Consider the following 12,500-nt stretch of genomic DNA (forward strand, 5'->3'; position numbering starts at 1 on the left):
ATCTACCAATTGGGCCGTTTCTTTACCTTCAAATTCTTTGATCTAATAAAAAATAATATATATTTATATATATCGACTGATAATATTTTTATTTATATATATATGATCTGATTAATCTCTAAGAAAAAATTTTATGTATATATATATATATATTTTTTTTTTTTTTTTTATAATAAAAACCTTTTCTAATACAGCACTTCGTCTTTTCTCGACTTTAACTATACTGGCTAAATCTCCTATGTTAGATTCGAACTCCAGAAAACGATTCCAAATATCACTGAAAAATTCATTTAACAAATAATATGATCGTGAATATTCAACAACTATAATTAGACAACGAGCATAATTAGATTTGATATTTATAGAAAAGAAAATACTTACACCGACTTCTCTGGTTCTAAACTTCCAGATGATAATACTCTTTCGAATAAAACCCTAGTATTATTGTCCTCTGTAATATAATGAAATAATATAACGAAATAAAGTTCCATAATTAATTAGATATTATAGATGGAGGCAAAAGAAAAATGATCTAAATATACTGACCATTTAAATGCGATAAATAATCTATATAACAAAGGATATAATCAGGATTGTCGCCGAATTTTTTCAATCCAAGCTCAAAAATTCTAAATGCAATATTTTTATCTTTGGTACAATAATATTCCATGAGTGCAGCTGCAACATAAACGTGATGTTTACATCGTGGATCTTCCCGAGCTCTTTTAAAAACAGTCCTAGCCGATTTTATTCCCTCAGCACGTCTTGCAAATTTCATATATTGTACGTATGCCTAATAAAATGATAAAACGTATGAATGATCTATCTTATGGATTTTTATTTCTTTAATTTTATTATTAGATATACCGACCAACGTAGGATCGATGTCAGGAATATCGAGAAACTTTTGATAAATTTGATGAACTTTCTCATATTTAACTCTGCCTTCTTCAAAATCGGCATGAGCAAAATATAATAACATATTTTTCGACAATAATGTATTCGTTGCTCTTTCGAACATCGTTGCTGCTTCATCGCTTAAATTTTTCGAAGCATTTACATCTCCCTTTTCAGTCAATATCTTTGAACTTAGTTCAAGAAAATGAGCTGCTTGATGCCATACTGCAGGATGATGACCCAAACATAATAAACATTGTTCTATTGCGAACATTACTCTACGCGCAACAAGTGATGTATCCTCTGTTCTCAATGGATTACTACGTTCCCATGCAATATACTTTTTCCATAATTCAACCTACAATAAACAAGAATAGAAGATTAAAATATATATATATATATATATATATATATATATATATATATATATAATAAAATGATATTTCAAGTGCAGAGATATTTTTAATAATTACTTGTTTGACTTCTTCTGGATGACCAGTCGGTGGTACACTAGGAGCACTTCTATTTAAACCCCTTGTTACAGCTTCTAATTCTTTAGCAACTCGTCTAGCATTCATATAATCTCTTGATCTCTCAATTGCCATTTTTTCTGCAATTATTGGATTAATATTTTGTTCAAATGCCATGTAGTCCTTCCATAATTGTTCCATGTTTATCATAGGATTAATAACGCCACGTTGGTATACCTGTAAAATATAAAAATAATGTTTTAATTTCATATAGTTGATTAAGAAATAATAACGTTGAAATATATATATTATTTATTACCTTACGCACGGCGCTAATTTTCTGATTTTCAGCGTATGAACCTACAGCTTCCACACTTTTCAAAAACATGACATAATCATTCCAAATACTGTAAGAATGTATATCCATTCCAATTTTATCCAAAGCAAAGTCGTAAGCCTGTGCCATTTTCTCCCTAGAAAATGAATAATTATATATTATATTATTTTTATTCTATATATTTTAACAATATATTTGCATTTAAATAAATTTTAATCATCATATCTTACTTACTTGTATGTTGCAAGACTGGCCTTAGTTTCTTTTACATAAGAAAGGTAAAGTTTCCATAATTCAATGTTTAAGATTTTCATGAGGCACCTTTGGAAAAGCTGTCAGACAAAACAATCACTTTAGAACTACATCTGATCAATGGAGAATTAATATGCCGAAGATATATACTTCCGTCAACACTCAATTATAGAATAAAACACATATCTACCACCCTACTTACCCAAATAGGCAAGTTTTCTTTCTATGCATATAAAATATTATTGGTACAAATCATGTTAAAGTAAGAAAAATTTATAAATTCATTATTTATTATGCAAAATATGTAACAATATACAATGATTATAATATTATGTATATGCATATATCTTTGTGTATTTGTATATATATTTATATATATAGACATATATATTGGGATAAATAATAATGCACAAATGCATCTATTAAGAATGATTTATTGCATAAACATATTCTTCAATATTTCTATATATCGAATAAAAAATCTTTTAATGGATGTTATCATTGTTTTACAATTACTATAAAATAAGCCCCACACAAAATAAAGAATATTTATTTATTTTTTTTTCTTTTCTTTTTTTCTTTTCTTCTTTTTTTTTTTTTTTTTAGGTGGGGCCACCACGTAAAAATTTTGCAAACCTATGTGGGATCTAGAAATGAATGATCCCCAAACGATAGAAAAAAAACGAAGACAACACGAAGCAACATATGGTGAATAGAAAAGCTATATTATTAATATTACACATAATAGTAATTCAAAGTAGATTTTAATAGATTGTCAATTAAAACAACATCATCACCTTATGCTACCTCTTTAAATAGTATCACAATACTTGAGAACGTTAATCTATAACGTCTCAAATAATTGTTACTGGATAGGGTCTGCTGGGAATCTTTGGAATTTGGTAATTGATTAGACCGATCAACTACAAATTTATCTTTGTAGATGAAATAATAAAATATCATAATATTCAGGTTATAGGAGCAATTGAACGCATAAAGTGCCACTTTAAGTTCCACAGTAGATATTCTGTATTTGTTAAATTCAGAATCATTTGTCACTTTGTGAAAGGTAATCTAAACACAACTAATATATGTAACAAATGTACCGCAGGAAGGAATACAAGGCTGTTATATTCAGAAAGTTGTCTTCTTAAGTCGTTTCATGCAATAAATAATTTTCATATATTTTCTTTTTATCACATAGAAATAAAATAATATAGCCTATTGCTTACATAAGAAAACAACCTCCCAAATGTATCAACAGATCAGTTATTAATTAATGAAATAATTGACTTATGGTGAAATAAAATGCTTTTATTCACCTCACATGATATGTAAAGTGCTGTGTATCACATTGTAAGATAATATTGGAACACTTTAAGTTAGTTTGACATTATAATTTGTGGTGCTACTGTAAAAAAGAAAACTTAAACATCAATAAGTAATGTTGTTCAGTTAAAAGCACCATTCTTTTATACTTTTCTATGAATTCTGAATTTAAACTTGAGTTTACTTATAGTAATTAATTATATATTATCACGCAGTGCAAATATATTATCTATACTGCATTTTATAAAAAAAAAAATATATATATATATATAATTAAGAACAATTGTGTAAACTCAAATTATGTCTTGAATTTTTATAAAAGCAAAAATTATTTATTATGAAAGATATGAAATAGTTGATAATTAAATAATTTTTATATAAATTGTCTTTATATATTTTAACTGAACAACTTAAATATCGTGTTGGCATAAACATTTAATTTATTTTTACTTAAATTTGAAAACACAGACAGTTATGTTAACATACCTTTTCAACCTTTTCAAAGTTCCGCATTTTCATCTGTAAGACAATAAAGAATGGTATTTTATACAAATGTCGATTATATAAAAATCTATTTAATTGCAAATTGTCCATAATTTATTATACCTCTTGTTCTATATAAATTTTCCAATAGCGGCCAGCAGATGGGAATACGGAAATAAGTTTTTCGAAGATCGGTCGAACTTCTGTAATAGGCCTATTTTGAGCTTCTCTGATTAGAACACTCCAAGCTTCTAAATCGTATGGAGATTCATCCACCGTTTTTTGAGCACGTTGTAACTTTTCATTGCCCCAATCCTAAAAAATACATATTTATACGCGTATTTTATAAAATAAAATTATTCAAACTTAATACTTTCTTACAGATAAAACAATAATATATTTATTTACAATAATATGCATATATTGAACGTTTCTAAAAGAGAATTTATAAACGATTTGTTATATATTTGTATTGAAGCATTCATCAAAAAAAAAGTGAGGTTATCTAAGGCCATAAAATAATATATCATAAAGCTATCGGTATAAATAAACGCTTTATACGATTTCTACTTACAAATTCTGTTTTATCTTCCGTCATATTTTTATCTTCTTTTATAAAACAATATTAAAAAAATAACTTGAATAATAATCTGTAATTTATCACGAACCTCCTCTTACTATGCATAGAAGCGAACTATTCCACAAAACGGAATACAGTATACATCGAGCTAAAGGTTATAATCGATATATCGAAAGGAACGATTTTTATTCGATATTAAAATGGCGGTAAAAGTATGAATGAAGAAAAAGTGAACTATTCTTCTAGCTACATAATAATTCCATAAATTAGATAGTAGTATTTGTAATTATTAAAATATAAGTATATAAAATTAATATTGATCTACGCAAATATATATATATAATATAATACACAAAATAGGAATATCAAAGAATTATGTTTAGTTATTGCATTTGTATTTATTTGCATTCAAATAAATATAAATATCAGATTAAATTTAAATAACTTATACTTTCAATAATTTTATAATTATTTAAACAACGTACAATGTACACGGAGTACAATAAACTAATATTTATACAATAGCGCATTTAATTAAATATTTGGTAATTCGTAAGATGCGTTAAATATAAAATAATTTTAATTTATGTTATATTTTAATTTTTTCTTTCTTTTTTACAAATTCGTCGTATTTTTGTTGTTTCAAGCTCTCGAAAAAAAAAATTGAAGATCTATAAGCTCGCGAAATCAAGAACAAGCGTATTGAAGAAACATTATTGTTTTTGTTTTTTTCTCTTCAAATACTTGAGAAAGCAAAAAAGAATTCGTCAAAAAATAAAGAAATTCATTTTGAATGTTTCATGATCACTTATTTGCCATTATTAAGCTTATTCTCTAATGTCATGGTTAAACCAATCCTTAAATCTATGAATATTTAATAGAATAGAACATAAGCAGTATAGTTTAGATGAAATTTGTTTAACATCTTATTAAATTTTATCCAATCGATATTTTACTGTAATACATGAAATATTTATACGACAGATACGTACACGCAGGAAAATATATGATTCTAGTTATATTTCAAATGGAATTGAAAGATATTCAATCAAAACTTCGAATGAACGAACACACTTTTTATTATATACATTGTCGTTGTTGATGCCTTTAAAATCTTCGATTTCAATAATAACGTAGAAAATCGACGATTCATGAAGAAAATCTCTTTCGTTTGAGAGATAATTTAACAAAAGAAAAATATATTTAATAAAGAGAGAGGAAAAAAAAAATAAAGACATAGAAAATATTACACATGGTCAATCCAATTTCTAATGTGCTCTTTGACCTTTCTATACAAGCTGTTTAGTATAACACCGTGTTTCCTTTATTTATAAAGCGTCTTATTTTTTTTTTTTTTTTTTTTTTATTAATCTTTCATTACACTTCACTCATTATCACGTAATAATATTAATTATCTTTAGACAAAAAATAATTAATTTAATTTCTCATATTTTTACCATATATCTCCGTTATTTCTATCGATTTCATTGATCGCCATAAATATGTTTGTTCGAAGGAAAAATGTTTTTTCCGTAAGTAAATAAACGAAGAAACATTTCATTTTCACGCGCATAAATATATTCAGCAAACAGTTATCTTTCCATGGGTACTTTAACTCTAATAATTTACATTATAATTTATAAATGACAAGGTAAAGTATTTCAGAATATTTTATATATGACTGACATTTTATTTCTCGATGCGCTCAAGATACATGTTAGTTTATATGCAAACGATATATTGCGATGAAGTTTATAATAAATAATTTTATATAGATTATTATATAATCTGCAAAGTTCTTACTTTTTTATTTATGAAAATTTTAATGCTTTGAATGTCATTAAGATCGTACTTGTGTTAGAAAATATTAAAGAAATTATTTCTTTTTGAAATTTCATTTGGAAATGGATTGATACATTAATATACGTGAAATGATTGACATGGCGTTAGATTGTATCATAAAATCTAAAATGTCAATTATCGTCGAGTCATTTTTCAATGATAACGTACGACAAATACAATTTTTAAATTATTTCATAAACTTTAATCGTCGACGTTACAATTTCGAGGCAAATTATTGAATTGACGGAAAGTAGAAAATTTTGGCATTGTAATAAATACAACGACGATGAAAACAATTTCAATTTGACTATATGACGAATGTGAGATTTGAAATTTTTATTATGTAACTATGATATCCGTATTACTCAAGAATCGTAATAAATTTATTGGAAATTTAATAATGTTCCATCGGTACAATCCATTAATGAAATGTTACATGAGATTGTCATAGAATGAAATGATGATGATTCTGTTTCCATTCAAACTTCATAATTTATATGATTACATGTGAAAAAAAAAAGAATCTTAAGAGATCCGAAAACTATAGGATTTTGCAAAAAAAAAAAAAAGAAGAAAAAAAAGAAACAAATCAAATAAACAATTCCATTAATACCAATGCGATTGCACAACAATATACAATTGTTCTTGTGAAATTTTTATTATGCGAATATTTAATAAACATCGTTCTATTTTTCGGAGAATTAAATATTTCATTATTTTCATTACTTAAAAAATTTAATTAAAATTAAAAATTATTATGCGAATATTTAATAAACATCGTTCTATTTTTCGGAGAATTAAATATTTTATTATTTTCATTACTTAAAAAAATATCTTGATAATTTGCGAAACTATTTCTTTCATTAATTATTACATATTTATATATATATATAGATATCTATGTAATATTTGTTATCACGTTTTATCTTATTTAATTATAATACATTAAGACGTTGTTTGGTGGTACACCCCCACTGTGCATTGCCATATTCCCTCCCCTCTTTACACTGAAACTACCGAGCGCCAAGGGAAGTAGTCAGAACGCGATCAGTGTCAGACCGGCGGTCAGCGCGTTCGGTTATCCTAGTTAAGAGTGTGTGTTTTCTAATCGATTCTTTATTATCCGATTGACGATTTGTATATAACGAAAAAAAAAAAAAAAAAAAAAAAAAAAGGAGGGAAAAAAATTTTGTGCTTAAAAATTTCACTGTGAAATTTGATACCAGTGACTTTCTTTCTCCCTTTCTCTTTTTCTTTTTCGTACGCCTTTTTTAAAAGGGGGTAAGCATTATTATAATATACGTATAATTATTCTAAATAATGTTGGCTATGAAACTATTTCTTTTTCTTTTTCTTTTTTTAACATTCATTTCAATTCGAAATTCGAATAAATGAAAAGAATTCAAAATATAATTGAATTCTTTTGAATTAATTATAACTAATACAACTTCTTTAACGCAATTGAAAAAAGAAAAAAAATTGTACGAATTTCGTGACATACTTAATCGTTGTTATTCTCAGAATCATTTATAGATCATTTATATATCGATTTTTTAATAGAAATAAAAATCGATTTCTATCGTATTTTCATCTCTACTAATTTAATTACTATCATTAGATATCATTTTTGTAGATTAACGAATATCAGGCGTTTATCGTCGATCGATTATAACCGAGATATATATATATATATATATATATATATATATATATATATATATATTAGCGTTTGTTTATCATGAGATTTAATCGTGAGCGAATATTAATAGAAAAATTTTTATTAATTCTATTGCGCCAAATTAGATGCCTCGTTGACAATCAGTATGATTTGCGACGTGCTTATTTTATGCACCGCCAAACATAATTATCAGAATGAGAACTTCATATCACTCTTACGAATTCAAAATAGAACCACGATAGAAATGTTACGTTTTGAATTTTAACAAACCAGAAATATAATAAAAAGCCGATAAATATTATGTATTTCGAAGAAGAAGAAGAAGAAAAAGAAAATATTAAGGAAGATTATTTCGATCGAATTCTTTCGAATTATCTAATAATCGTAACGCCAAAATATCTATTCTATTTTTCATGACGTTTGTAAAATCGACAATGAAAACAAATTGAAACGAAAAAGTTTCAATCCTATTTAAAAAAAAACAGTGCAATATAATAAAGATCCCATAACTTGAGCTTTCAATAAACATACCATACATGTTATCATCCGACAACGCGTGAGTTTCCTTCTTCCTTTCTTTTTTTTCTTTCTTTTCTTTTTTTTTCTTATTTTTCTCTCTCTCTCTCTCTCTTTCTTTCTTTTTTAAATCAAAAAACAAGTCCGTGCTTAGAATCACTTCTATGATCGAAAATTGAACGAATAAAGATTAGAAAGTATGTATAAACATCGTATATTCTAAGGAAAACAAATATCTAATAACTTCGTGAGAAATTTTATTAACGAACGCTTTTTTTTCTCTTATTTTTTCTTCTCTTCTTTTCCATCTCTCTCTGTCTCTCTCTCTCCTCTATTCCCCATCATCATTTTTAATAAAACAAGAGAGTGAAACGTGAGTAGCAATAAGCGTTGTAAGAGTACAAACTTCGTGAATCGTAGAATTTACGAATAAGAAAAAAAAAAAGAAACAAAAAGAAAACCGATACAAAAAGAAAAGAAAGATGAAGAAGAAAGAAAGAAGAAAAAAACAAAGAAAAAAGATAACGCAGATATGAATACAATTATTTTATTTCCTTTTTCTTATTTTCTTTATACATATATATATATATATATAAAGAAATATATATATATATATATATATATATATATATATATATATAAAAAGAAATATATGCACGAAGAGAAAAGTTGTATTACTTTGACCGATAGATAGTGTATAACGTAAGCTCGAGAGAAGAGAGGAAATTTCCATAAGGGTGCCGAAGCATATAAAGCACACGTAATTCTAACACCCACTACTACCACCACTACTACCACCACTACTACCACTACCACTACCATCACCATCACCATCACCACCATCACCATCACCATTACCATTATCAATCGTGTGTAACTTGCGACGCCATAGTAGCGAACTGTAAATTATTTCTTTATATAATTACAATCTCTCGCGGCTTCTCTATTCGTTCACGTGATGGACAGAGGATATACGTTCGATACCTCACCGATGCATTTTTTCCGCTTTCATTTCGCGCGTCACGCACAACACTTCTACGAAACGGAAATTAACCGCATGGGGTGATAAAGGGATGATAGAATGGGTAAAAGGGTACTTTCTTTGTTCTCTCTCTTTCTCTCTCTCTCTCACTCTCTTTCTTTCTCTCTTTCTCTCTCTCTCTCTCTCATTCCATTTCATCCACCTATCTTTCTTTTACTGTTAAAAAAACTATAGATCACCCTCGTGATATTTGTGAATTCAATACTATCTTCCTGTTCTCTGTTACTTCCCGCTTCGTCTTTTTTTTTTCCTTTTTTCTTTTTTCTTTTCTCTTTTTTATTTCCTTTCCGTTCATCTCGTTGTATCGACATTCGCCCCCTCCCCCATCGCCCCCCCCCTTTGAATATATTATTCATGACGAAGTAAACAATATAAAATTTTTTCCTAAAACAAGACAATATTAGATCGTTAGTGTATGTGTGTGTGTGTGTGTGTGTGTGTGTGTGTATGTGTGTGTATGTTCTCTTTTTTGTTCTCCTTTAAATCGAAATATTATCTCGTTTTTTCCTACTACCTTTGTGCCTTCAAATCTTTACGTTCAGACCTTTTACATATCAGACGAGGGGTATAATCTTTGTGAAGAAAAAAAGAAAACAAAAGAGAAAAAAAAAGAAAAAAAAAAAAAGACAAGAAAGAGAACGTTTTCAAGTAATTTATATCAATTGCATGTAACTTCGTTTGAGATTTACTGGAAAAGGAAAAAATTGGTGAGGAAAAAAAATATATAAAAGAAAAGAAAATGTTTCTATTACAAAAATAATTCTCACAGATATATTTGATCTATATTCGTACGTATATAAAATATAATGAATAAGGGAAAAAATTTTTGATTGATTTTATGAATATGAAAGAATCTCGTTTGTAAAATATCGATTGATGCATAAAAATTACAAGTATTATTTCTCGTGAATATTTAAAAAGTCATGATAATGGTCGACGAGCGCGTGACGTCACGAGATACGTGTCGTTTTATAGTTCGCGTGCAGCACGTACATAAGCGAATATCGATACGATCAGGAGAGAACCAATGTTTATATAGTTTTAAATTAATTCCATAATTGCAATCGCATTAACGATGATTATAAATTTTCAATAACAAACAAAAATAAATGATACATCATTAGTCATCGATTTTGGATTTTCTTCAATGTAAATTTACAATAATTCATGACAGAGAGATTCATAGGAAACATAGGAATGATATAATCATAGGAATTAACATCTACAAACAATATATTCGTATCTTCTGTGGTTCTGTGAATCAACTATTAGAATAGAGAAATATTAATTCCGTCATTTCTCATTTTATGTATCCCATGAAATCATATAAAAACTTTTATATGGAACGTCACTATAAATCTCTCTCTCTCTCTCTCTTTCTCTCTCTTTCTCTCTCGTTCTCTCAGACACACACTTTTGACTGTTTAAAGATATCTTTTCTGAACGATGTAAAACATTGTAATAAAGTTAAAACGTGAAAGAAAAAAAAAGAATAAGAAAAATAAAAAAAAAAAGAAGAAACACAACGAAACAAAGGCAAAAGAAAGAAAGAAAGAAAGAAAGAAAGAAAGAAAAAAAAAAAGAAAGGAAAGGAAAAAAACTTGTACGTTCACGTTGCTGTTATCATTTTTATTCGTCGAATAAAACATTATATACGTAAGCTTCGTGAAATGAGAAAATTTTTTTTTACATTCGACATTAAATACTTTTTACGTGATACTTTCGATGATAATACTCGTTTCTTCTTATTTAAAGTCAATTTTTTAACTCGACTTTTTTAATTTGAGTCCTAGTAACAGATATAAATTTAAAAAATCATAATACGCTTTGAAAACGCTTTACGATCGCATGAAGAACAATGGCGTCGCTCTCTCTCTCTCTCTCTCTCTTTTGCGTATATTAAAATAATAATAACGAATTATTTGATATCGCGAGCAATGCTATCATCATTTTTACGACGACTAAATCTTGTTGCCAATGGGTATGACTATTTCATTTTTGAAAGGATTATTAATACGATCAAAATGTTAATCCATTTAGATAAAACATATAACTCATTTCTAAAATTATTTCATCTTGGATATCATAGTGATCAATAAAACGTCCCTATTGTTCTATTTGTAATTTTTAATGAATATCATTATTACGATCAGACGTTATAATAACATAATGATTGTATATCATGTGATTACGATTATAATCATGAACATGGATGGATTCGATAAAACGTATATATGACATTATGGATGAAGGATTTAAAAAAAAAAAAAAATACAAAATGTCATTAAACGTTATACTTCTTCCCTAAACGATTTATCTTTCGAATCTTGTTGTAAGCATTCTCGTTGCTCTTCGATGAAATATTTCTCTTTTTTCTTTTTCTCTTTCTTTTTTTTTTTTCTTTTCTTGCGCTTGGGAATACAGTTCCTTAAAGGAGAGGAAGAAGAAGAAAACAAAAAACAAAAAAAAAGAAAAAAAGAAAAAAGAAGAAAGAAGAAACCACGAGTAAGATAAAAGAAAAACGAAATACGAAGCTCGCTTAATTTCGAGCATCGTCATCGTGCTTACGGTTTGTTCCAAACCGTTTTCGTGAACGTTCGAGATGGTTGACGATGTCGGAAAATTCAACGTTTATTCGCAGCGAGAGATCGAGCGAGGGAGGGAGAGAGAAAGAGATAAAAAGAAAGAATGAGAAGCAGAGAGAGAGAGAGAGAGAGAATCCGTCGGGTTTTGGCCATTGTATTTATATCGTCCAACTAAAACAGACGGACTACAGGCAAAGCCTTTAAATATCGCGCTTTGAAAAACAGAAGGAAAGGAATGAAGTAGGGGACAAAGTGAAAGAGAAAAAGAGAGAATTTAGATGTTACATTTCCTGGCACTCGTTATCATTGATCTCGACGACCGATTCTGTCGCTTTGAAATGCGGTGACGAGACGTTGTAATAAATTTTCATCCCCGATCCACTTTTCATCGCAAACATGATTTCATCATGAATAAATTCACGATTGGATTTTGTCCTCGTACTTTCTTAACAATAAGTGAAATTTCGAGAAAACCATGATAAAGCAATG

At 27.7% G+C, this 12,500-nt stretch overlaps 2 protein-coding genes across 6 annotated transcripts in view; one reads left to right on the top strand and one right to left on the bottom strand.

The window, feature by feature from the left end:
* su(f) (cleavage stimulation factor subunit su(f)) overlaps nt 1-4,469 on the bottom strand; it is a 5,560-nt gene extending 1,091 nt beyond the window's left edge. Inside the window, exons 1-11 of the mRNA XM_035867127.2 lie at nt 4,343-4,469; nt 3,892-4,083; nt 3,772-3,804; nt 1,939-2,036; nt 1,687-1,840; nt 1,371-1,604; nt 872-1,255; nt 547-793; nt 382-451; nt 181-277; nt 1-42 (exon numbers count right to left, since the gene is read on the bottom strand). The exon at nt 1-42 is cut by the window's left edge and continues 217 nt beyond it. Coding sequence (XP_035723020.1) covers nt 1-42; nt 181-277; nt 382-451; nt 547-793; nt 872-1,255; nt 1,371-1,604; nt 1,687-1,840; nt 1,939-2,036; nt 3,772-3,804; nt 3,892-4,083; nt 4,343-4,366 — 1,575 coding nt within the window. The 5' untranslated portion in view covers nt 4,367-4,469. The remainder of the gene's footprint in view (nt 43-180; nt 278-381; nt 452-546; nt 794-871; nt 1,256-1,370; nt 1,605-1,686; nt 1,841-1,938; nt 2,037-3,771; nt 3,805-3,891; nt 4,084-4,342) is intronic.
* A 2,761-nt stretch (nt 4,470-7,230) lies between these two features.
* Nucleotides 7,231-12,500, top strand: part of LOC118442011 (transmembrane protein 114) — a 59,322-nt gene continuing 54,052 nt past the window's right edge. For 3 of the 5 annotated variants that reach the window (XM_085662025.1, XM_085662022.1, XM_085662024.1), the window contains exon 1: nt 7,233-7,471. The gene's annotated coding sequence lies outside the window, so the exon portion shown is untranslated. Of the gene's footprint in view, nt 7,472-12,500 lie in introns of all 5 variants that reach the window. The other 2 variants (XM_035867129.2, XM_085662023.1) reach the window with 2 other exon arrangements.

This window comes from Vespa mandarinia, chromosome 16, assembly GCF_050613455.1.
Source record: "Vespa mandarinia isolate Hongniang chromosome 16, ASM5061345v1, whole genome shotgun sequence".
Lineage (NCBI taxonomy): Eukaryota > Metazoa > Arthropoda > Insecta > Hymenoptera > Vespidae > Vespa > Vespa mandarinia.